Source organism: Bufo bufo, chromosome 8, assembly GCF_905171765.1.
Source record: "Bufo bufo chromosome 8, aBufBuf1.1, whole genome shotgun sequence".
Lineage (NCBI taxonomy): Eukaryota > Metazoa > Chordata > Amphibia > Anura > Bufonidae > Bufo > Bufo bufo.
In genome coordinates this window covers 211,205,535-211,232,633 of record NC_053396.1, presented here as the reverse complement: position 1 = coordinate 211,232,633, position 27,099 = coordinate 211,205,535, and the positions used below count along the sequence as shown (strand labels likewise).

The following is a 27,099-nucleotide window of genomic DNA, read 5'->3' as shown; positions in this document are numbered from 1 at the left end:
ACCGCTGGACTCCCAACGGGCAGTTCCGCCAACCCATCATTAACAACTTGTTTGGTAACAGTAAATTGCCGCCAGCTGTGACTTGAAAATTCTTCAAACAACCGCATATTGCTCCCCTTGGGGGCATCCACATTGCCAAAATAAATATTAAATAACATTAAAATAAATATTAAATAACATGAAACCTCAAAACATCTCCAACAAAAGGGAGGGAGGGTGGGGCACCGCGCTTCCGATCAAGAGGGAGAGAATGGGCGGGACCCGCACATAAGTACCTTCCCCACTACCCACCTCCTCTTCCTGCCGCACTAACTATTAACCCTTACCTAACTCCTAAACCCTTAAACTCCCAAACAGGGGCCAGCAAAATGCCCCTAAAGAACTATGAAGGGAAAGGGGGGGGGGGAGGGGACCCCCAGTCCCTGTCTACCCTCCTTAAACAGTTGGGTAGCCACCAGGAACATACAGATGGCACATGTCCATGAAAAACACAAATGTGAGGCTACATGCACACGACCCTATGTGTTTTTGCAGATCCGTTTTTTTTTTTTTTTGCGGATCCATTGTAATAATGCCTATCCTTGTCCGCAAACTAGAAAAAAATACTTATTGGCCGGGGCAACGGAACGGACATACTGATGCGGACAGAGCGTTTTTCGCGGACCCATTGAAATGAATGGGTCCGCATTCTATCTGCAAAAAATAAAAAGGGAAACAAACAACGTCCGTGTGCATGTAGCCTAAGGGCTGACATTTTGTAAACATTTTCAGGATTCCTGCTTGCTGTCAGTGGATGAGAACATTCTTGTTTCCCTCCAGAGGCTCATACCTCTGACCCAGTTCTGCTTACACAGGCAAACATTTTTTATCCTGAGGGCATAATATACTTTGCCAACACATAAGCAAAAGTGTCAGGATTTTAGCCCATGAATGTGCTGATATCTTCTAGAAACTGTGTGAACCGGTCGTAAATGTTCCTCATTTGTGAATCATCACAGGTTTTCACTCTCGTTTTTTAACCTTTTCATCTTCACTCTGCCTGGTAACTGCTGATCATCTGCAGATTAATTTTCCTATTGGAGAAAATTTTTAACAACTGTCCAATCAGCAGACGGTCTCTTTAGTTCCTTTCACTTTTCTTCCTGGTATATATACACACACAGCATGGAGGGGATTTACGCTCTCATCCTGATATTTCATGCCATATCCTGGGTGCACGCTGGTAAGTGTATAATTATTATATATTATATCACAGTATTATTTTATGTTACATAGTTCTGGATCACTGTCACTTTTTGACAGCTCTGGTTTCTGCTCAGGGTTCCATGTGCATTGTGATTGTTTTCAGCCAGAGATGTACGTAGAGGCTCCTGGGCCCCAATGCAAAATCTATAACAGGGGCCCCACCTATGGTGCCGTCTATAACACTATTTAACACAAATGGCCTAAAGCCAGGAGTTACCCCGAAGTAACCCACTATTAACTTAAAAACGTACATTTTATTTATTTCCTAGTAAAATTATGCAATAATGAAAAAATTTAAAGAAAGACCCCGCTCCCCCAGTTTTGTATTTAAACCACTGATAGACAGAGATCCTTGAGTGTTGGATTGTACTATACAATGTTTATACTAATTATTAGGTGAATATTGCTATAGGGAAATGGCTATGCTAGTCTCTGTCTGTAGATGGTTATTGTGTCATACTTCTGGGAAACTCCTCTCTTTGGGCCATTTGTGTTTCATAGTACAATACATTCGCTACACACTATAGGGTCTATTTTTTTGACTTTGTGTTCAGTCTATAACACTAGTGACTTCTGTTCCATGGTCTTTAGGCTAAATATAAAGATACATTTTTCCATGTAAAAGACAATCTAATTGTTCCATAACAAAAGCAAAAACTTCCGAAAGTTTTTAACACCATGTGCCTCAGTGCGTATACCACTGGCAGGAGCATAATTATAGGAGGTGCAGAGGGGGCCAAAGACGGCCTAATGGTTGCTTCTACAGCCGATACATACAGTCAGGTTCATAAATATTGGGACATCGACACAATTCTAACATTTTGGCTCTATACACCACCACAATGGATTTGAAATGAAACAAACAAGATGTGCTTTACCTGCAGACTGTCAGCTTTAATTTGAGGGTATTTACATCCAAATCAGGTGAACGGTGCAGGAATTACAACAGTTTGCATATGTGCCTCCCACTTGTTAAGGAACCAAAAGTAATGGGACAATTGGCTTCTCAGCTGTTCCATGGCCAGGTGTGTGTTATTCCCTCATTATCCCAATTACAATGAGCAGATAAAAGGTCCAGAGTTCATTTCCAGTCTGCTATTTGCATTTGGAATCTGTTGTTGTCAACTCTCAAGAAGAGATCCAAAGAACTGTCACTATCAGTGAAGCAAGCCATCATTAGGCTGAAAAAACACAACAAACCCATCAGAGAGATAGCAAAAACATTAGGCGTGGCCAAAACAACTGTTTGGAACATTCTTAAAAAGAAGCAACACATCGGTGAGCTCAGCAACACCAAAAGACGCGGAAGACCACGGAAAACAACTGTGGTGGATGACCTAAGAATTCTTTCCCTGGTGAAGAAAACACCCTTCACAGCAGTTGGCCAAATCAAGAACACTCTCCAGGAGGTAGATGTATGTGTGTCGAAGTCAACAATCAAGAGAAGACTTCACCAAAGTGAATACAGAGGGTTCACCACAAGATGTAAACCATTGGTGAGCCTCAAAAACAGGAAGGCCAGATTAGAGTTTGCCAAACGACATCTAAAAAAGCCTTCACAGTTCTGGAACAACATCCTATGGACAGATGAGACCAAGATCAACTTGTACCAGAGTGATGGGAAGAGAAGAGTATGGAGAAGGAAAGGAACTGCTCATGATCCTAAGCATACCACCTCATCAGTGACGCATGGTGGTGGTAGTGTCATGGCGTGGGCATGTATGGCTGCCAATGGAACTGGTTCTCTTGTATTTATTGATGATGTGACTGCTGACAAAAGAAGCAGGATGAATTCTGAAGAGTTTCGGGCAATATTATCTGATCATATTCAGCCAAATGCTTCAGAACTCATTGGACTTTTTTTAAGGGATAGAAGTGGAATGTTATGCAATGGCCAAGTCAATCACCTGACCTGAATCCGATTGAGCATTTCACTTGCTGAAGACAAAACTGAAGGGAAAATGCCCCAAGAACAATCAGGAACTGAAGACAGTTGCAGTAGAGGCCTGGGATGAAACCCAGGGATGAAACCCAGCGTCTGGTGATGTCTATGCGTTCCAGACTTCAGGCTGTAATTGACTGCAAAGGATTTGCAACCAAATATTAAAAAGTGAAAGTTTGATTTATGATTATTATTCTGTCCCATTACTTTTGGTCCCTTAACAAGTAGGAGGCACATATGCAAACTGTTATAATTCCTACACTGTTCACCTGATTTGGATTTAAATACCCTCAAATTAAAGCTGACAGTCTGCAGTTAAAGTACATCTTGTTCGTTTTGATTTCAAATCCATTGTGGTGGTGTATATAGCCAAAAATTTTAGAATTGTGTCGATGTCCCAATATTTATGGACCTGACTGTAGTATTTGCGAGGCTGTTAACAGATTCTTCCCAAGATTGAAATGTCTGATCACTGGAGGTCCAGCCACTGGGACCCCCACTGATCGGAACAATTGGGGTATCCTGTCCAAATACTAATGGAGCATATGCACTAAATTCAGAGTCTGTGGAGTTACCAAAAAATACTCTGGCTGTACCATTAGGCTTGGGTGGATTGGCAATGCACATGATCAGCTGCCACTTTCAACAGGGGGGTGTGGGACTCCCTTTCTCATAATCCATGGGGGTCTCAGTGGTCAGACCCTTACCGATTAGACATAACACTTATTCTGGTAGATAGGTGGGCCAACTCTTCTAAAGTTAAATGACTGTGATAAGCACATCAAGTTCAGCTTCCTGCAAGTTAAGGACTCACTGGAGCCTAACAGTTGCCCAAACTCTCAAATATGCAGGGACTTCTTAATTTTCAGCAGCAGTCTCAACAAAATTGGGCTGTCCTGGGTATAAAATGTTGAGCTATTTAGAAAAAGAGACAGAACATAACATCAAGTAATACCATTTAAATAGAGTGTATAGTAGATTTGGGCGAACCCGAACTGCAAAGTTTCACTGAAGTTCGGGTTCGGGTGATTTTATTATTTTCCGTTATAACATGGTTATAACGGAAAATAATAGCATTCTTAAAACAGAATGCTAAATAAAATGTCTACTAAAACTCACCTCATCCACTTGATCGCGCGTCTTCTTTTCTTCAGGAGCTGCAAAAGGACCTACGCTGATGTCACCACGCTCACCGCATGGTCCTTTTGCAGGTCCTGAAGAAAAGAAGATACCGGCTGCGCGATCAAGTGGATGAGGTGAGTTTTTTTTTAATAGTGACAATCATTCAGTGTAATTTTTTATTAGCCGGTGGTGACAGCGACATTACTTGCACTATACCTCCAAAATAATATATTGTTTACTGAGTATGCCTTATTATTCTTAAGTTAAGATTTAACTTTTATTTCTATCATTTAAAATAAAGTGAGACGATGGAGTAAAGTAAACTCCTGCACTTATTTGTTAGAGGGGGAGAAAAGGGTCTGGGTGCAAAGTAGTAGGCTTTAGCAGTGTTCCCGTATGGTAGGCGGGTCAAATGTATAGGGGAGGAGCCTAGTTGAGTTTACTAAATGTCCCTATACACTTACCCTACTTGACCTAGTCTAGTCAGTGTGATTACCTAAATGGCTGTAGTCGGGGCACTCGTCTTTAAAAAGACGACCCCCAGCCTCAGGAACCTCGGCCCTGTACTAAAGATCCCTATGCTCTTACCTCTCTAAGATTGATGTCCTGTGTCATCCTCCGACGCGTTTCGCCAGGTATGGCTCTTCAGGGAGAAAGGATGTCCAGGCGCTGGAGGCAGTGGCTCTGCGCCTGTTTCGATCATGTGGCAGTGGCAACCTTGTTCTGCTGTGCGTCTCTTTTACGTGCGTCCCGCTCCACCTCTAATTAGAATTGACCAATCAGTTGGTATGAACGCTCTGCACTGGGAACTCCCTCCCCGCATATTCACCTGTCTACTTCAAAGTGAAGACATGCGCTTCATAAGGGCACTACACCACTGAAAGGACGTCCAATAGTACCAGGTGTGGGCAGCCTAGGACAGAACGTAGGCATCTACATCGACAAAATCATCAAACCCTTTGTGGAGACATTACCGTCATACATACGCGATACATCGGACCTCCTATTGAGGCTCAATGGTGTATGTATGGACGATCAAACCATACTGGTGTCCATAGACGTTGAGGCCCTATATAGTTCGATCAAACATGATCTAGGAATGAAGGCAGTAGAAAGCTATTTAAGTATGAGGGATATAAGACAATCTCGACACAATCAATTCATACTCGATCTATTGAACTTCAGCCTTACTAGGAACTATTTTGTCTTTGATGGCCACTACTACCACCAGCTCAGGGGCACCACGATGGGCAGTTCCTGTGCGCCGTCGTACGCAAATCTGCTTCTGGGCTGGTGGGAAGCCAACGTCATTGGCTCAGAGAGGATGGATAAGTGGCAAGACATGATAGTTCTGTGGCTGAGGTTCATAGACGATGTCTTTGTATTATGGCGAAGGACGGTAGACGCCTTTGGGGACTTCATGGAGAGGATTAATGACAACACTATGGGCCTTAGATTCACATCTGAACATAGCCTCGTTACCTTTTTTAAATGTGCTTATTGAAAGAGGCCCAAATAATAACATAATCACCTCGGTATACCGTAAAAAGACAGCTACAAATAGCTTGCTTCGTTGGGAGAGCGCCCATCCCTACACCCTACGTAAGGGCATACCTAAAGGTCAGTACCTTAGACTCCGACGCAACTGTTCCACCGTTAAAAAATTCAAAAGTGAAGCAGAGGATCTAAGGTACAGATTCAGGGACAGAGGGTACCCTGACGGCATACTACGAGTAGCTTATGAGGCAGCAGTCTCAGAAAATAGAGATATGCTACTCATACCTAAGAAAAAAAGGATGGACTCTATAATTCCCTCCAACACTGCTCGAATCATAGGGACCTTTGACAATGCCCATCAACAGGTTAAGTAGGTACTAACAAAATACTGGGATATACTAAAAACTGACCCCGATCTGGAAGATATAATAGGACCATATCCAGCAATAACCTACAGGAAAGGTAGAAGTCTCAAAGATAGACTGGTCAATAGTCACTACCTACCCCCCCAGCAACCCTGGTAATTGGCTATCTAGGAGACCTACAGGTACCTTTAAGTGTGGTAGGTGTCTGGCCTGCAGCCAGGTAAGGAAAACCAAGACATTTACGTGCTCACACACAGGCAGACAGTATACCAGCCGTGATTACGTGAACTGTCTAACCATGGGGGTAGTGTATCTGGCACAGTGCTCCTGCCCCCTAGACTACGTGGGGAAAACTAAAAGAGAATTCAGGAGACGGATTAGAGACCACTACAATGACATCCAAAATAAAAAGGACACATCAGTGGCACGGCATATCAATCAATGCCATGGCGGAAACACGACATGCCTTGAATTTATAGGTATCCAATGTGTCCCAAAACCTAGGAGGGGGGGTGATTGGGACAAATTGATCCTGAAGGCAGAAGCTACAGTATGTGGATCCATAGACTCAAGTCCGTGACACCAAACGGCCTCAATGAATATCTCTCATATAAACCCTTCCTGTAGATATAAACCTGTAATATATATACAGAGGGCAGGTCTAAATGGGCGCCAATATGCACATAGAAGATAGAACAAAATCTGCTCTATTTAACAATTAACCTAAGCCCCCATGTATATGTATATAAAAATAATAATAAAAATAATAAAAAAAAGGTCCTATATACCAAAACACCAGATCATCCCTGTGTGCAGGCTCTGGTTGGCAATCTCCCAGAGCAGTCACACAGCTATTGATCCAAGAAAGGATGTTTTAACAATAACCTTACAGAAACCAAAAAATCGTAATATAACACTCAGGATAGACAGGGTTAATATATTCCATGTCTTGTGAGAGTTATTATAGACATCTCTAAGCAAATCAAAATGAGCCCATATTGATATCAAGTGATTTTCAATCTTGCTAGACATAGAGCCGGCCGGGGTCGCGGTGTGAGATCCCCATGACGACTAGCCACGCCCAAGCACCACGTCACTTCCGCCTTATAGCGGAGCATAGCCAGGCCGCCTGATCTAAGAAGCGGAATCCTACGGCGCATGTCTCCACTTTGAAGTAGACAGGTGAATATGCGGGGAGGGAGTTCCCAGTGCAGAGCGTTCATACCAACTGATTGGTCAATTCTAATTAGAGGTGGAGCGGGACGCACGTAAAAGAGACGCACAGCAGAACAAGGTTGCCACTGCCACATGATCGAAACAGGCGCAGAGCCACTGCCTCCAGCGCCTGGACATCCTTTCTCCCTGAAGAGCCATACCTGGCGAAACGCGTCGGAGGATGACACAGGACATCAATCTTAGAGAGGTAAGAGCATAGGGATCTTTAGTACAGGGCCGAGGTTCCTGAGGCTGGGGGTCGTCCTTTTAAAGACGAGTGCCCCGACTACAGCCATTTAGGTAATCACACTGACTAGACTAGCTCAAGTAGGGTAAGTGTATAGGGAGATTTAGTAAACTCAACTAGGCTCCTCCCCTATACATTTGACCCGCCTACCATACGGGAACACTGCTAAAGCCTACTACTTTGCACCCAGACCCTTTTCTCCCCCTCTAACAAATAAGTGCAGGAGTTTACTTTACTCCATCGTCTCACTTTATTTTAAATGATAGAAATAAAAGTTAAATCTTAACTTAAGAATAATAAGGCATACTCAGTAAACAATATATTATTTTGAGACCACTGAGAGTATTTAATAGTGGGTCTACTGTACTTAGACACCGACTATAAACGTATGACACAGTTTATACCTCCAAAATGCACTGTGTGAGCTATCTCTTTAGAATCTAAATTTTAATAACATGGAAATTTTTATATCAAAATATTGAATCTAACTAACAAGTTTACGAACCAACCGTAGATGAGGCTGTATCATAGTCTATATGTCTCTTTCAGACAGTCACTCCCTTCGCTATTTTTACACGGGAGTCTCAGCCCCGGGATCCGGCTTGCCTGAATTCTCCATAGTTGGTTACATGGATGATCAGCAAACTGAGTTATACAATAGTGATATCGGCAAATGTGTTCCTGTGGCTACGTGGGTGAGGAAGGAGAGACCTGAGCAATGGTTGAAAAGGACACTGATTAGTAAAGCAAACGAAGCTTTATTCAAACATGAAGTGAAGATAGTGATGAAGCGGTTCAACCATACTGAAGGTGAGATGCACAATATCCTATGTGGTAGGAGGGGATCCAGTAGCTCATTACTATGTAAGGGGTATATTCATAGGAAGTAGACAAATCTTAGGTAGAATTTTCCACTTTATTGGAATCGGTACACAGAATATTTTTTTTACATTTATTTTTTTATATTTTTTATCCAAGAACCACTAGTCAGATGTAAATAAGATTTTGAGATTGTTCATCCAGAGAAAAGGAACTGCACCACAGTCTTTCTTGCATCCTTCTTCAGGCGTTCAGCAGCCAGTCTAGCACATGATCAATGGCCTGCATTCAAGACATCACTACTTTATCATGTGAAACCCAAGACAACTGCCCCAACAAATGGCCCCATGAACGATGATTCACTACTTATAATTGTTTGTAGCAATTTATTTCCATTATGCTACACATCCCATGTTTACTTCTTTGTTGACTGGTCACCGGGCTTTACACAGGGCATTGATCGGTAACAAGCGTTCGCACTTTTGATCATTCACCTGATCATCCGACTGTGTAAAAATCCTTTACTGCGGGTGCATCCGTTGGCTGCCTCAATAAAATTTGGACAATTTTTAGAAACCTGTAAATTGCAATTTGCCTGTATTCCACTTGTACGCACCTATTTATGAATGACATGCAACACGTATAACACATGTGACAAGTTATACACATACCCTTATTAAACATGCACATACATCTATACACACGGTCTGTGTAACATGTTCCTGTTTCGTGTTCAGGCTTCCATTTTGCTCAGGTGATGCACAGCTGTGAGCTGAAAGATGACGGCAGCATTGTAAATTATGAGGAGTTCCGATATGACGGAAGAGAATACATGTACCTGGATATAAAGACGGGATTATTCATCTCTACCATGGCCGAGGCTCAGATCACCACGCAGAGATGGAACAGCCCGGATGTGAGAGCCGGGGAGAGAATCAGGAATTACCTAGCGAATGAATGCATTGATCGGCTGAGGAGATACGTTGTATATGGGAGAGAAGATCTGGAGCGGAGAGGTGATACTGTCATGTCTGCATCTATTTCTATACCTAATCTCTCCCATCAGTCCATTGAGATGGGGCCCCATTTCAGGTTCAAGCTTTCCATTCCCATAATTGAGATCCTCGGCCTTAGGGTGGCCGCGCCAGAAGAGACGCACTGCTGAGCCATGCCCCTCGGCGATGTGACCGTATCCTTAATAACAGGATGCAATGCTCTGCTTCTCCACCAAAGCGTGTGTGTGCTGGGAGAGATTAGCAGTGGGATGATTAGCTCAGCTGCTCTATTACTGTGTGCTAGTGTTTCTGACTTATGGAGCGCCAAGTCAATGGACCTGTCAGGCAAGGGTGGAGTGGGAACTTAAAGGGAACCTGTCACCTGGATTTTGGGAATAGGGCTGAGGACATGGGCTGCTAGATCGCCGCTAGCACATCCCCAATATCCAGTCCCCATAGCTCTGTGTGCTTTTATTGTATCAAAAAAAAGATGTGATAGATATGCAAATTAACCTGAGATGAGTCCTGTCCCTGAGATGAGTCCTGTCCATGAGATGAGTCCTGTCCCTGAGATGAGTCCAGCGTGAAGGAGCCCAGCACCGTCCTGCATCCTCCGAATCTCCTCCTTGCTCCCCGACGTCACAAAGCTAGAGCGCCGTAATCTTGCAATGCGCAAGCTATCGCATGCGCAGTGTCAGCATAATGCTCCTTCCCTGTTCTGGCATGAGCCTCAGGGAAAGAACTGCGCATGCACTAGCTCGCGCATCGCGAGATTACGGCGCTGTAGCTTTGTGTCAAACAATTCAGACAGCACTCCAATTTTTTATGATGCTTAATTGGTTTTTATTGGCCGGACATGGTGGTACACAAAGCAACGTTTCGGGCACATAGAATTACCTTTGTCAGGCAGAAAAGTGTCCACTGGACCGAGGGAAAGAGCCGGCGCTTCACATCGCGAGATTACGGCGCTCGAGCTTTGTGACGTCGGGGAGCAAGGAGGAGATTCGGAGGATGCGGGACGGTGCTGGACTCATCTCAGGTTAATTTGTATATCTATCAAATCATTTTTTTGACACAATAAAAGCACACAGAGCTGTGGGGACTGGGTATTGCGGATGTGCTAGCGGCCATCTAACAACCCATGTCCTCAGCTCTATACACACAATTCAGGTGACAGGTTCTGTTTAAAATGGCCCTGGAAAAAAAAAAACTAAGAGTTGCCCCATGTTGTAGGCAGGCAACACAAGCAGGCAAGGTCAGCACTACCATAGCGCAAAATACCATCCTTTCAGAACCATATACCACAGTGCAGCACAATTTATTGCCTAAAAATCTGAATCTCTGAGATGACCATCAGTAGATGCCATTTTCTGTCCTACTCCTCCTCCAGATTAAGATCCAGATCCTGATTAAGATATTGAGCAGGGGTGAGGTGCGGGCCACAGCAGTCGCTGGCTGGGTACATGAGTACCTGATTCTCACAGCATTAATTAATACTCATTATCTTTCTGGTCAGCGGCAGAGAGGAGGGCTTGGGAACTTCCCTGTAATGTCTATGGCCAATGTGCACATGCTATCAGGTTCTGATCCAGGGGCTCGGCGGTCTATTTAAATCCCTTCCTGACCAAACACCATTGCCAGTGATAGTCTGCACTCGCTGTGGACCCAGCACTGTCACTATACTTCATGCCGGGCCCCTGTCTGAGCGCGCATCACTACTAGTAGGGCCAGTCTGGGGCCTGATAGATGCCGGACCGAGTGGATGTGATGCTGCTGTTATGAGCGTTCTGACAGGGGCCTAGTGAGTAAAGACTGGGGGAAAATGACTGTGGTCACTATAGGGATATTACCGGGGGCAGTGGAAGGACACACACTTAGATTGTGACCCTAATTGGGGACAGCTTGATGCTAATGTCTGTAAAGAGCTGCGGAATACAGCAGTGCTATATAAGTGTATAAAATAAAGTAAATTACTGGGGCAGTATAGGGACATTACTAGGGGTTGTGGGGGGATATTACTCGGGGCACTGTGGGGACATTATTATTACCAGAGACACAATAGGGGGCATTAATATTACTGCAGACACAATAGTAGATATGATTATTGGGTGCACTGTCAGAGCATTATTATTACTGGGGCATCACAGGTATTATATTTATTACCAGAGTCACTAAGGGTGCATTTTTAATACTGAGTCACTATTGGGTCATTATTTTTTATCAGGGGCACTATGTGGGCATTATTATCATTGGGGAATATAGACGGCAATATAGGGGCCTTTTTACTGGGGGAATTATGGGGGCATTACTATTACTGATGGCACTGTCAGGGGCATGGGGGCTTTGGTAGCTGGTGTATGTGCTGTGGGGTGCTGATGGACTGCTGGTGTATGTGCTGGTGCTGGGGGGCCAGATAGTGCTGGACACAGAGGGTGATGGTGATGTTTTGGTTTGGGAGTGAGTTATATGGCACGTCCAGGGTGGGCCTTTTAATTTCCCATCCTGCATAGGCTACAGCCGACTTGAGCAGTCATTGGATGTTGGGGCTTTGGAAGGGCAGAGGAGGAGCGCTGCAGAGAGGGAGGAGATCCACCATTATTGTGCCATGCTTGCTACATCTGAATTGATTTATACATATCCCCCTAGCACGTGTTGGGACTTTAAACTTATATTATTTACAATTGGCCACTGGGACCATCAGTGTCCCTCGATTGACACGTGTCAGTGATTCTAAAATATAGCTTTTATTGCTTGTCCATAAAATAGCTAACTGGGAACTCTATCTTAACTCTATAGTTAAAATTATCAGCATAGCCTGCCTGTCTGTTGGTAATTATTACAATGTAATCTCTGATTATCAAGTCCGTCCACTAGGTGGCTCTGTGCATCTGCAGCTGCCTGTTTCATACATCCTTTATTATTCAGGTGCCTCTCTGCTTATATATATGTTCTTCCCACAGCGTGTAGGCTTCAGCCACTTTAACGGACTAGACTCATGTATTAGTGACTCACTCAGACATGAATAACGGCCAGGCTATTGCTGGCTAAAACGCTAACTTCACTAACTGCCCCCCGACATGTTTCGCCAACCAGGCGTCTTCAGGGGTCTGCCCCCCGACATGTTTCGCCAACCAGGCGTCTTCAGGGGTTTGGGCAGAGGACCTCTGCCCAAACCCCTGAAGACGCCTGGTTGGCGAAACATGTCGGGGGGCAGTTAGTGAAGTTAGCGTTTTAGCCAGCAATAGCCTGGCCGTTATTCATGTCTGAGTGAGTCACTAATACATGAGTCTAGTCCGTTAAAGTGGCTGGAGCCTACACGCTGTGGGAAGAACAGCGTGCATTATATAAGCAGAGAGGCACCTGAATAATAAAGGACGTATGAAACAGGCAGCTGCAGATGCACAGAGCCACCTAGTGGACGGACTTGATAATCAGAGATTACATTGTAATAATTACCAACAGACAGGCAGGCTATGCTGATAATTTTAACTATAGAGTTAAGATAGAGTTCCCAGTTAGCTATTTTATGGACAAGCAATAAAAGCTATATTTTAGAATCACTGACACGTGTCAATCGAGGGACACTGATGGTCCCAGTGGCCAATTGTAAATAATATATGCTTGCTACATCAGCACAGTCAGAAGCACCGCCAGCAGGTAATTTAATTTTAATGTAATAAATTTCATCACATGGATTTCATAGAGTAAGGGACATTAAAACAGGTTATTTACATTTTATAAATTGGGGGCACCGAACTACAACACATTCAAACATATCATGCGGAGGGGGCCCCCCGATCCAAAATTGCCTTGGGGCCCTTAGATCACTTGTTACGCCACTGATAGTCTTGCCCGGTTTATTACCTAGGTTCCTTGTTCCTTATTCCTGCATTAGCGTACTGATTCCTCTGTGCTTCTGACTTCGGTTCCTCTGACCACCCTCTGTCTCTCTTTTGGGACTGCGTAGCCTGTTTGGCTCTGACCCATTCCCATATGACTTTGCTTTGGTGTTTGTCTGTTGGTGTTTGTCCATCTCTGCACTTAGAGTAGGGACCGTCGTCCAGTTATGGTTCTGCCAAGTAGGGCTTGTACTGCAAGTATGTAGGGAAAGCGGACGGGGCTCTAGGTTAGGGCTCACTGTCCTTGTCTGTTCCTACCTACAGGTGTTACAGAATGTGGCGTCCCTTTGCAATAAACCTCCCTTCATCATGCAGTGATTGGCTGCTGTGGTCACAATGTTCACAACTTTTCTATCCCTCTAATTTTTGGGAATGTTTACAGGGATACTCATGTGGCTTCTCCTGTAGTATATGTGAATTAAGAATTGATGCAGACAGAAAGGGAAACACACGTCGATGGCTGCCTCTTTTTTTTCGCATTGCAATTTTTTTTATTTAGAGCCAAACAATTATTTACCATACTTTCTAAAATCCACAATATCATTTATTTTATTAGTTTAAACTCAAGCCAATACTACCCTCCTCCCTCCCCTTGCGATGCGTCTCTAGTTCCCAACATAACAAGGGTATAGAGGGGGATTAAGGCAGGGAAGATAAAAGAAATTCCAAACACCCCATATCCTCATCCATTTTTCCTCAATATTCCTTTGTTTGTATAAGATCCTCTCATATCTTTTAATCCTGTTAACCAAGTTTAACCACATAGTCACACTTGGAATATTCCGTGAGAACCAGACCCGTGTAATCAAGAGTCTTGCCAGAAACATTATTTTTATCAAAAGAATCTTTTTATACTTATGACAGTTTACCTTGGAAAGATCACTTAATATCCAACATTCCACAATAAAAGGAATCACTATTTTCAGTTTTTGGGAAATAAAATTATCAATTGCTCCCCAATATTCTTTTAGTTCTGAACAACGCCAGAACATATGCAAAAAATCAGCCCCAGGTACATCACACCGTGGACAGTTAGATGTATTTCTTAGTCCACGTTTATTCAACCATAGTGGTGTAACATAAATTCTATGTAAAATATTAAATTGAACCAAAACGTGATTAAAATTGTCAGACACTAATCTTAAATTAGGCAATATAATTCGCCAAATAAACTAAATGTATCCCTGGACAATCAGCTCCCCAAGCCCTTTGTCCGGGGGAACATATATTATTAAATAGTGCTTTAAGTAACAATTTATAAAGTTGAGCAATCTTAACCTTGTGACCTAAATTCCCCATTAATTCATTTAAAGGTGTATTAGTATCTATATCAAGCACAGATTTTTCCTTAGCACTAGAAAGTGCCGAACATAACTGAAAATACCTAAACCAAGATATGTTAGTTATATTCTCTCTTTGTGATAGCTCCAAAAACGAAAATATATCTCCATTCCTCACCACCTGTGTAACATACAAAATAAAAAATTTTCGCCAATACTGGTCTCCATCCAATTCATCTAAGGCCTGTAAATAGTAATTCTGCCAGAGGGGAGTACAGCATAAAGATCCCTTTATTCCCAACCATCCTCTGATAGTACACCAGGACTTACTGAACAGTTTCCTAGCCTCTCTATAGTCCTGTTGAGGATTCGATATTCGCTTAGATTCCAATAAGGTAAACATATTATCATATATAGATTTACTCACCAAGGTTCTACATAGTGGGCTTTTCTCCCAATGACAATATAGCCATAACTGTGCAGATATAAAATAGCCCTTAAAATATGGAAGGTTCAACCCTCCCTGCTCCATCGGCCTGTAAAGATATTGCAATTTAAGCCTTACTCTCTTTCTTCCCCAGAGTAAATCATTTATAATTGTCTCAATTATCTTAAAAAACTTGTCCTCAATCCATATTGGGGAATTCCTAAGAATGTAATGGAATTGGGGTAGAATCACCATCTTAACTAGAGATACTCTATCAGCTCTAGATAAAGAAAGTCTGAACCATATCGTAATTTTGGACCTAAGTTTACTTATCAATGGAATCAGATTGAGATACACATAGTCTTCAATCTTCGAAGATGTCCTCATACCCAAGTATTCAAATGAGTCAGAAATCTTCAACATACTCAAAACCCCCTCACTAGGAAGTTCAAGTCTATCTACCGGCATAACAGTGTTTTTTGACCAATTAATATCAAGACCTGAAACTTCACCAAAGGAAGTAACTATTCAAATAATTCTTGGGAGTGTAGTATTAGTATGATCTATATAAAATAACACATCATCTGCATATAAAGAAATGCTGTCCTCTACTCCTAATGTCCCAAACCCTTCAATTATAGAATCTTGGCTATGAGCTGAGCGCTGCGATTGGCCAGCGCTACAGCATAGGAGAAGGAGACCGCGGCAGTATCCCCTGGGTGGAGCCTAACTATGAAGATACCGGAGGCTATAACCGGAGAACGGAGCGGCGCCCGGGGATAACAGTAAGTGCAGGGGGATCCCCGGGCGCCGCTCTACACGTCTGTATAGTCAGTTTAGAGGCTTTATTCTGGTGAAAGGTCCTCTTTAAGAGAGAAATCGGCCTATATGACCCCATATCAAGGGGATCCTTGCCTTTTTTTAGTATTAATGTTATTACAGCTTCTGTCATTGATTCCGGAAGGCTACCATCCTCCAATGATTCAGTGACTACTCTCAGCAGATAAGGGAGAATAACCTCCCTATATTTACGATAGAATTCATATGGGAATCCATCTAGGCCAGGGCAGGAATTTCCCGAACAGACCTTTATTGCAGCCTGTAACTCCTGCAGGGAGAAATCAGCATCAAGAAATTCTCTTTGGGTGTCTGTAAGGACAGAAAGAGAGATGGAATCCTGATATGAATTCATCACTTCATCTGAAGTATTATTGTCTGATTTGTATAAATCCGAAAAAAACTTCAAAATAATTCCCTTTATACCATCTTGATCTTCAACAATTATACCTTCAGAAGAGCGAATACTTACTATATCTTTTTTTTGGTCCTGATTCGAAATCACCCTGGCCAACAGTTTCCCTGGACGGCCCGACTCAGCATGATATTTATGTCCATTAAAGAAGAGCCTCTGCTGGGCCTTATCCAGGAGAAAATCAGAATACTCCTGGCTTGCTTTCTGCATAATTTTCTTTTTTTCTTTCTGTTTTATTCCTAGAAAATTCCTGTATAGTACCTAACGCTGCTTCTTTTAAATCCCTCTCCTTCCTACTATATCCCTTTCTTAAATTGGAGATATTGCTAACAAATAGCCCTCTCATAAAGGCCTTAAAGAGGACCTTTCACTAGTTTAAAAACTAAAAACTAACTATATCAGTGGGCAGAGCGGCGCCCAGGGGTCCCCCTGCACTTACTAGTATGTCTGGGCGCCGCTCCGTTCGCCCGGTATAGGCTCCGGTGTCTGCAGCTCCCTCTGTTGTACTGGGCGGAGTTTTTGTATTAGGGTTGTCCCTTGCTGCAGCGCTGGCCAATCGTAGCGCACAGCTCATAGCCTGGGAGTCCCGTAACAACTCATTACCTATCTATAGAATAGAAACACTGACTTTCCCACCGATAACAAGATCAGGTGTCCTTGAGTCAACCAAGTGAATGAAGTAACAGTCACACATGTGCACCACTGCTCCATTCAATTCTTTGTGGCTCACAAAGAGAGACCAAGTACCATGCACAGAAATCTCCGGCAGTCCCATAGAGCTCAATCGAGTTGAGTGGGAAAGCCCCTGTAAAATTTCCTGGAATAATAACAGATGTGAGAATTAGTGTGGTGGTGTCCTCCGAGATGTCATCTGTAGTAGATTTCTGTTACCCAATCCAATATCATATACAAAAACATTTGAAGGACCAAAAGGGAAACATCCCAAAACATTCTGTTAAATCAGTTACCATAAGTATCCATGACGTAACACTTAATATATTTGTCCATTTTCCCTCTTAGTTCGGCCAGCGGTGAAGGTCACAGGTCGGAAATCAGATAAGGTCACAAAGCTTCACTGTCTTGTGTACGGATTTCACCCCAGAGCTGTGGACGTGAAGTGGATGAAGAATGGTATAGATGAGGTTCCCTCCTATGAGACCACACATGTCCTCCCCAATCCTGACGGCACCTATCAGATCAGGGTCAGTGTGGAAGTGATCCCCAAAGAGGGCGAGAGTTACTCCTGTTATGTGGATCACAGCAGCCTGAAGGAACCACTCCTTGTAAAACTAGGTAAGCGTGATCTACACCGTGAGCATGGCAAAAAGAATTGGGTGTTCCTTATAGAAGATGCATAAATTTATAAACTTTCATTGCACTTGGCTCTGTATTGTAACTTATGCTTTTTGATATGCATTGATTGGACCTACAGGGAGCGCAGAATTATTAGGCAAGTTGTATAGCCACCTTTCTTTGCAAGGACACTCAAAAGCCTGCCATCCATGGATTCTGTCAGTGTTTTGATCTGTTCACCATCAACATTGCGTGCAGCAGCAACCACAGCCTCCCAGACACTGTTCAGAGAGGTGTACTGTTTTCCCTCCTTGTAAATCTCACATTTGATGATGGACCACAGGTTCTCAATGGGGTTCAGATCAGGTGAACAAGGAGGCCATGTCATTAGATTTTCTTCTTTTATACCCTTTCTTGCCAGCCACGCTGTGGAGTACTTGGACGCGTGTGATGGAGCATTGTCCTGCATGAAAATCATGTTTTTCTTGAAGGATACAGACTTCTTCCTGTACCACTGCTTGAAGAAGGTGTCTTCCAGAAACTGGCAGTAGGACTGGGAGTTGAGCTTGACTCCATCCTCAACCCGAAAAGGCCCCACAAGCTCATCTTTGATGATACCAGCCCAAACCAGTACTCCACCTCCACCTTGCTGGTGTCTGAGTCGGACTGGAGCTCTCTGCCCTTTACCAGTCCAGCCACGGGCCCATCCATCTGGCCCATCAAGACTCACTCTCATTTCATCAGTCCATAAAACCTTAGAAAAATCAGTCTTGAGATATTTCTTGGCCCAGTCTTGACGTTTCAGCTTGTGTGTCTTGTTCAGTGGTGGTCGTTTTTCAGCCTTTCTTACCTTGGCCATGTCTCTGAGTATTGCACACCTTGTGCTTTTGGGCACTCCAGTGATGTTGCAGCTCTGAAATATGGCCAAACTGGTGGCAAGTGGCATCTTGGCAGCTGCACGCTTGACTTTTCTCAGTTCATGGGCAGTTATTTTGCGCCTTGGTTTTTCCACACGCTTCTTGCGACCCTGTTGACTATTTTGAATGAAACGCTTGATTGTTCGATGATCACGCTTCAGAAGCTTTGCAATTTTAAGAGTGCTGCATCCCTCTGCAAGATATCTCACTATTTTTGACTTTTCTGAGCCTGTCAAGTCCTTCTTTTGACCCATTTTGCCAAAGGAAAGGATGCACACCTAATATAGGGTGTTGATGTCATTAGACCACACCCCTTCTCATTACAGAGATGCACATCACCTAATATGCTTAATTGGTAGTAGGCTTTCGAGCCTATACAGCTTGGAGTAAGACAACATGCATAAAGAGGATGATGTGGTCAAAATACTCATTTGCCTAATAATTCTGCACGCAGTGTACTTTATCCTATGTGCTGGACAAGTTCCATATAGTACAAACGTTGTTAGCCCAGGATGACCAAAATAAGATGGAAAACCAACTGAGAAACATATACACAGAGATAGATAGATTGATAGATAGATGGATAATAGATAAAATATATGAATCAGTTTAATTATCCAATAATTTCTCCCTTTTAGAGCCAAAGCAGGACTCCCCCCTGATGATGATCATCATCGTGGTCGTGGTCGTGGTCGTTCTTATATGTGTCATTGCTGTGGTAGTTCTATTCAAAAGTAAGTTTTTACAATGAAGGGCTTCGTTCAGCCAAGCTACCAGAGTTTCGGGTAATCTTTTTAAAAATATATTTTCTCCTTCCATGCTGGTAGACAGTGTGGGATCTTTACTAGTAAAATCTGTCAAAGTTACATATGCCACAAAAGTGGCGTATATAAGTTATTAAGTGCATGTGGGATATCAATCAAGCCAGGAGGGGGATCCACCAGGGTGAATACATAGTAGAGTGATTGCACCCAAATGACTCATATCGTTATAAAGTTTTATAGTGAATTATTCCTCAGTTTTCTGTAGCTGAATTTATCTCCTCTGCTTTTTCCAGAAATAAGGAACAGTTACACAGCGGCCAACAGTAAGTATTCTGCTATGTGCTCTGCAGCTCTGCTTATACTTTCTACAGTATATAGCATATGATTACTATATAGAGGTAGGGGTGTCAGGGGAACCATTGCATTACCATAGATCCCTGGTGTTCTAGGGTGTCTAAGATGTTAAAAGACATCTGCCAGCAGATTTGTACAGATGCCGTCAGCTGCAAAGCGCACATACAACAGGTCAGCCATTTTCATAGGTACAAATCTCTTGACAGATGCCTGTAATTTTTTTTACTTACCCAGACACCCACCAGGGTATCTAAAAGTGTGAACAAATATCCTACTACATATACCAGAACCTTGACTTCAACAAAAAAAGAGAGGCAGCATTAGTAAGTGCCTTGTATTAACTTTCTCTACATGATAAATGCCATTTGCTGAAGTGAGACAACCCCTTTACTGTGGATTGAAGACTACACTTGTTTTGCATTATTTCAGAGTGCTGCTTCTCTCTCTTTTTGTTAGACTTCAAACTGAGGGGATAAGTTGGATAAAAACCCCAAGAGGCGCTCACCCACACACACACACACACACACTGCCCCTTTGGGAGTGCTGCCCACATATATGTTTTGTTTTGTGCAGAACCTTGACTTCAATGAAAGTACAGCACTCCCTCATTTTATAAAAATTATTCGAGAGTATTATAACTTGGGACAATACCATATCTTATAGAAAAATGGTGCATTATGATGATAAACAAACAGGTAACTAATGCAGATGAAGCAGAACAACACACAAAATAATAGTAGAGGACAGTATAGTATGCATAATACAGAAAGAGAGCAGTACAGTACATGTAGTACAGGCAGAGAGCAGTGTAGTACAGGTAGAGAGTAGTGCAGTACATGTAGTACAGGTAGAGAGCAGTACAGTACATGTAGTACAGGTAGAGAGTAGTGCAGTACATGTAGTACAGGTAGAGAGTAGTGCAGTGCATGTAGTACAGGTAGAGAGCAGTACAGTACATGTAGTACAGGCAGAGAGCAGTGCAGTACATGTAGTACAGGTAGAGAGCAGTACAGTTCATGTCGTACAGGCAGAGAGCAGTACAGTACAGGTAGTATAGGTAGAGAGTAGTGCAGTACATGTAGTACAGGTAGAGAGTAGTGCAGTGCATGTAGTATAGGTAGAGAGCAGTACAGTTCATGTAGTACAGGCAGAGAGCAGTGCAGTACATGTAGTACAGGTAGCGAGCAGTAAAGTACATGTAGTACAGATAGAGAGCAGTACAGTGCATGTAGTACAGGTAGAGAGCAGTACAGTTCATGTAGTACAGGTAGAGAGTAGTACAGTACATGTAGTACAGGTAGAGAGTAGTGCAGTACATGTAGTACAGGTATAGAGTAGTACAGCACATGTAGTACAGGTAGAGAGTAGTACAGTACATGTAGTACAGGTAGAGAGCAGTGCAGTAAATGTAGTACAGGTAGAGAGTAGTGCAGTACATGTAGTACAGGTAGAGAGTAGTGCATGTAGTACAGGTAGAGAGCAGTACAGTTCATGTAGTACAGGCAGAGAGCAGTGCAGTACATGTAGTACAGGTAGAGAGCAATACAGTACATGTAGTACAGATAGAGAGCAGTACAGCACATGTAGTTCAGGTACAAAGCAGTACAGTACATGTAGTACAGGTAGAGAGTAGTGCAGTGCATGTAGTACAGGTAGAGAGTAGTACAGTACATGTAGTACAGTTAGAGAGCAGTACAGTACATGTAGTACAGGTAGAGAGCAGTACAGTTCATGTAGTACAGGCAGAGAGCAGTGCAGTACATGTAGTACAGGTAGAGAGCAGTACAGCACATGTAGTACAGATCGAGAGCAGTATAGTGCATGTAGTATAGGCAGAGAGCAGTACAGTACATGTAGAAAAGAAATAAGGCAGTGCAGTACATTTAGTACAGGTAGAGAGCAGTACAGTACATTTAGTACAGGTAGAGGGCAGTACAGTACATGTAGTACAGGTATAGAGCAGTGCAGTACATGTAGTACAGGTATAGAGCAGTGCAGTACATGTAGTACAGGTAGAGAGCAGTGCAGTACATTTAGTACAGGTAGAGAGCAGTGCAGTACAATTAGTACAGGTAGAGAGCAGTGCAGTAAATGTAGTACAGGTCAGGTATAGAGCAGTACAGTACATGTAGTACAGGTACAGAGCAGTGCAGTACATGTAGTACAGGTAGAGAGCAGTGCAGTACATGTAGTACAGGTAGAGAGTAGTACAGTACATGTAGTACAGGTAGAGAGCAGTACAGTACATGTAGTACAGGTAGAGAGTAGTACAGTACATGTAGTACAGGTAGAGAGTAGTACAGTACATGTAGTAAAGGTATAGAGCAGTACAGTGCAAGTAGTACAGGTAGAGAGCAGTACAGTGCAAGTAGTACAGGTAGAGAGCAGTACAAAACATGTAGTACAGGGTAGAGAGCAGTATAATACATGTAGTACAGGTAGAGAGCAGTATAATACATGTAGTACAGGTAGAGAGCAGTGCAGTACATATAGAATAGGGAGAGAGCAGGACAGTACATGTAGTACAGGTAGAGAGACATGCAGTACATGTAGTACAGGTAGAGAGCAGCACAGTACATGTAGTTCAGGTAGAGAGCAGTGCAATACATGTAGTACAGGTAGAGAGTAGTGCAGTACATGTACAGGCAGAGAGCAGTACAGTACATGTAGTACAGATAGAGAGCAGTACAGTACATGTAATATAGGTAGAGAGCAGTACAGTACATGTAATACAGGTAGAGAGCAATACAGTACTTATATTACAGGGAGAGAGCAGTGCAGTACATGTCGTACAGGTAGAGAGCAGTACAGTACATTTAGTGCAGGTAGAGAGCAGTACAACAAATGTAGTACAGGTAAAGAGCAGCACAGTACATGTAGTACAGATAGGGCGCAGGACAGTACAGGTAGAGAACAGGACAGTACATGTAGTACAGGTAGAGAACAGGACAGTACATGTAGTACAGGTAGACAGCAGCACAGTACATGTAGTACAGGTAGACAGCAGCACAGTACATGTAGTACAGGTAAAGAGCAGTACATGTAGTACAGATAGGGCGCAGGACAGTACATGTAGTACAGGTAGAGAGCAATGCAGTGGATGTAGTACAAGCAGAGAGCAGTGCAGTGCATGTAATACAGGTAGAGAACATAATCAAGGGAGTAGAACCGGTGTGATGTTCCCCTGTGAAATCCTCTACACAACTTTGTCTACGTGGTCACCATGCCGATCTCCAAGCATCATTGAGTCCAAGACAAAAACAGTACACATCACCGAAGAGAATAGTTGCTGGATGTCTGTCCTCAGCCAAGTGTCCTGCAAATGCCTTCTAATGGATCACTACGTGCTTCTAATCAGATGATCCATCCATGCATAAGTTCTCCTTTGTCTACCTCTTTTTGTCATTTCACTTCATCGTTCTTCTCACAACCCCTGAACAGGGCCGGTGCAAGGATTTTTGCCAACACAAGCGAAGCTACATTTTGCCTCCCGCCTCAGTAGTTGAACTCTATGGTTCAGTTGACCCAATGTTGTCCGTTTGTTGCAGCCGTACTACAGACGCTAAAATGCTCCAATAGTTCGGCCATTTGAAAGCAGAGAGGTTTTCATGTTTTATGTAAATATGGCTTAAAAATAAGCAAGATAAAAGGCACAATTAAAAAACAAACAAACCAAAATCAATGTAAAGAACCATAAGAAGGCAAATAGCGCATGCACACAACCGCCATTTTCTAAACCATTAATTTATATGGGGCTGAATTTTTGTTCTGCAAATTACAGAGCAAGTCCTATTCTTGTTCATACCTTCAGACGATAACAGCCCTTGCAATTGATGGGTGTGAGAAAAATACAGAACGCATGCAGAAGGACCTCCCCCCTTGCAGCTCACCTGGCCCTGGTCCCGTCTGCAGCAGCTGGCTTCTCCTCTGTGTGGTCCTGGTATCTTCTCTCTGCTTCAGACAATCGCTGGTTTGAGGACCGTATTTTTCGCCCTCTAAAATGCACCTAGGATTTAGAGGAGGATAATAAGAAATAAATATTTTCCATTACACCTCAGGTCAGACCAGCAATCAGACCCCCAATGTTAATCAGACCCCAGATCAAACCCCCAATGCCTCAGATCAGACCCCCATGTCAGCCATCATGCCCCCCATGTCAGCCATCATACCCCCATGTCAGCCATCATGCCCTTATGTCAGCCATCATGCCCCCTTGAAAGCCATCAGCCCCCCATGTCACATTTCTCCCCCTCCATGTAACATTTCTCCCCCTCCTTTCTACATAATCCCCTCTGTCACATCACCCCCATGTCAGATTTCTCCCCCTCAAGGCCTCAATGTCCCATTTCTCCCCCTCCATGTCAAATCACCTATGTCACATCAGCCCTCCATGTCACATTTCTCCCCCTCCTTGTCACATTTCACCCCCTCAATGTGACATTTCTCCCCCTTCATCAATGTCACATTTCTCCCCCTCCAAACCATGTCACATCACCCCCTTCGTGTCACATCATGATCACATCATTACCCCCTATTGTGTCACATTTCTCCCCCACCCATGACACATCATCCCTTTCCCCCCAGCCCCATCCCCATGTCACAGACTACAGACATTGTCACAGTCACCCCCCCCCCCCCATTTATAATTGTTGTTTGTGTAATAATTTTTTAAAAACACATTTATGCCGTGCACTCTGGCGCTAGTGCGCTCATCAGTGATCACCTACCCATCTGTCCTGCTGCTACGCAATCTGGCTGTGTGTGAGTCAGACTCACAGATACAGTCAGCTCCAGTCCCTGCTGCCGCCCCCCGCCGCTGCTCCACTCGCCAGTCACACTCCCCCTGGCCTGACCCTGTGACCATGTTGCCATGCCGCTCTGTGAGTGAGGGCCAGGGCTGCACGGCGCACGCCGGCTGGGGTGGGTGGCCGGCGGCGCTGCAGCTCAACTCACAAGTAAGTGATTTTTTTTTAAAAGGTAAATTCTTCCGCCCTCCCCCAGGGTGCGCCCTAAGGCAGCCGCTTGGTCTGCCTTATGGTAGCGCCGGCCCTGCCCCTGAACGTTGAACAGTGCTGTCATCTTAACCTAGCAGCGTAGCAATTTGCTGGAGTAATAAACCAAGGTCTCTCTATTCAAGGTTTCTGTCCCTCTCAGTCTGTGACAAGTGGTGGTAATTGGCACATCAACAAATAGGAGGCATCACACAATCATTCCTTACAACTTGATCCATTTTTGAGGTTTTATGTGGCTTAAAAACTTTGCTTTCAATCTGGCTTTTATGCCCCTCCCACGTGCCACAGATTGGAGCTAATTGCAGATCTTAGCAGCACCTGCTTCTTCCTCAATTTGCATAACTTGCATTGCTTGTCCTTCTTGGTGATCCAATTTTAATATTGAGAAGTGTGCATACTCGATATACTCATTTTTTGTACATATTTTTTATAGCTTCTGACACGCCAGCTGACACCAGTAATGAAGTTGATGAGGAATTATGAAGAAAATAAAGTTGCCTGGCTTGAAGGATGTAGGATATCACTAGGGCACAAGGATAGCTGGACTTGTCTTTTCCCACACGACTATGACCATTATACCAACTTTACAGAATGTGCTCTAGCGCTTTTCTAACAAACAACACAAAGGTAGTCAACAATCAAGCCTATGGATCAGGAATATGGATTATTATTTACTGTCAGCCATGTTCCCACACCAGCTATCTGCTTTCAGATAGCAGAGGTAGTGAACTCCACAGGGGGGGGCCTGCTTCAAAGCCCAGTCAAATGGCAGAGAACTTCTTGCAGGCCACCTTTGTTTACGATTTCTCACCTACATTCAGCCAGCCAGGAACCCAGCTAATTGAACAGGTAAAACCTCTCTGCAGTGGTCTAGGTCATTCCCCAGTTCAATGAACATTATCAGACATCATGGAACGGGCGATTCATAAGGAATTATGAATTGCCTGTCCATCACAGACATAAACCAGATACATATTTGTGTCCCTGTGGCCACGATGAGCAGGCCCATGGTCAGAGTTTGGTGGTGGGATGCCAGGGAGGGGAGATATACATATCTCCCCACAGAAACCAAATAACGGTTCCATGCTTGGACTACTGGTAGCCGGAACCCAGGCGGACCCATTGGTCCCAGAACCACCTCCCTGCGACATTCTGGTCTGGAGCCATGAGCCCTAATCGGTTTTGTGGCTCATTTGCTGCCAGCCTCAGCAGAGGGGGAGTGGACCCCTCCCCTCCCAGCAAGCGGGCGTGCCTTTTCTCTGAAGGGAGGTCACATCGTGCCATGTGTTTAGAGGGACCTGCAACCAGCTGACATCACTGCTTCCCATGTGACTACAGCTAAGAACTCATCACAACCCAAAGGACTCATATACCTGGTAAACTGACCTTTTTGTTCTGCTTAACCCTGTTTGTACCACGCCATCTGTATTCACCACTCAGACCTGTATATATTTTCTGTGTATATTGTGTTATGTCAAGTGAGCCCTTAAGGCAATTAAATATATAATTTGATATTGTGCTGTTCTGGTATCTTGATCACGAATCCCCACCTCTGTGTTTCAGCCTAGCTATACGCTGCTGTGGGTTGGTTTCTCACCCTATATAATCCCATTAGCGGACCGGGCTTATATCAAACGAGAAGCTGGTGGCAGTCTTCCGGGGCTGAAGAAGCAGTGTTTCACTGGGGCAGTGAAAAGGCTCCCTCAGCTTGTTGCCTCTCTGTGCTCGTGTGGACTTGAGGAGTCTGTGAACACTGTACCAAGCTGACCTTACCTGCTCCTTAGGGACGGCGTAACGTCACGCCTTGGTAACCAGTGACTATACCATATATCGCTGACTATACGTATTTGACGTCCGATGTCAGTCGGGGTACGGTATTCGTCACATATTGATGGCAGCAAAGTGAGATCGAGATACTAGTGTGTGTGAGTGTGGGACCCATACTCCCAGATACTAAAGACTACAGCAGTAGCTTTTGCCACTGGAGTCTTAAGATCAGCTCAACACTAGACAGTCTGAGGGCAAATACAATAATGTGTGTGTGTGCATCAGGTTGCAGTCTGTGTCAGTGATCATCCATGGCAATGATGGCCAGTAACACAAGAAGCAAGGCTAAGATGGCCGAGGCTATGAACGGTGGCGGGGAGGACACAATCCAGATAGGGGGCCAAGAGGAGGTGGAAGGCAACTTTATTCAAGGTGAGGGGGAGCATAGCCAAAGCTCCCCAAGGAGACAGTTGCCGGCGGTGAGGCCCGCGTTGGGCCGCACTCCACCTGCACATCTCCCCAGCCAGGCAGGCTCGGCTGCTCTTCTACAGGCTGCCCTAGACCATCTCCAGGCCGGAGACCAGGCTTCCTACGAGATCCTCATGGCAGCTGCAGAATGGCGCGAGCAAGCAGAGCGTGAGCATCAGCTGTGAGTGCTCCAGCTCTAACTCCAGCAGCACTCTTCAG

General features: G+C 44.0%; 2 protein-coding genes across 2 annotated transcripts in view; both read left to right on the top strand.

Annotated features, from left to right (window-relative positions):
• Positions 1-25,128, top strand: part of LOC120977687 (class I histocompatibility antigen, F10 alpha chain-like) — a 58,827-nt gene extending 33,699 nt beyond the window's left edge. The window contains exon 8 of the mRNA XM_040405731.1: positions 25,092-25,128. Coding sequence (XP_040261665.1) covers position 25,092 — 1 coding nt within the window. The 3' untranslated portion in view covers positions 25,093-25,128. The remainder of the gene's footprint in view (positions 1-25,091) is intronic.
• Positions 1,136-25,398, top strand: LOC120977688 (class I histocompatibility antigen, F10 alpha chain-like). The gene is made up of 7 exons (XM_040405732.1): positions 1,136-1,222; positions 8,183-8,443; positions 9,190-9,468; positions 17,326-17,598; positions 19,154-19,249; positions 19,573-19,602; positions 25,079-25,398. The coding sequence occupies exons 1-7, from the start codon at positions 1,165-1,167 to the stop codon at positions 25,126-25,128; spliced, it is 1,047 nt and encodes a 348-aa protein (XP_040261666.1). The 5' UTR covers positions 1,136-1,164; the 3' UTR covers positions 25,129-25,398.
• The last annotated feature ends 1,701 nt before the right edge of the window (positions 25,399-27,099 follow it).

What these genes read in the sequence shown, in the direction of transcription:
- LOC120977688 (XM_040405732.1), top strand. Translation starts at nt 1,165, where the DNA reads ATGGAGGGGATTTACGCTCTCATCCTGATATTTCATGCCATATCCTGG. An exon ending in AGAAGATCTGGAGCGGAGAG is followed by an intron (nt 9,469 to 17,325) that starts GTGATACTGTCA and finishes TTTCCCTCTTAG; the next exon opens with TTCGGCCAGCGGTGAAGGTC. An exon ending in ACCACTCCTTGTAAAACTAG is followed by an intron (nt 17,599 to 19,153) that starts GTAAGCGTGATC and finishes TCTCCCTTTTAG; the next exon opens with AGCCAAAGCAGGACTCCCCC.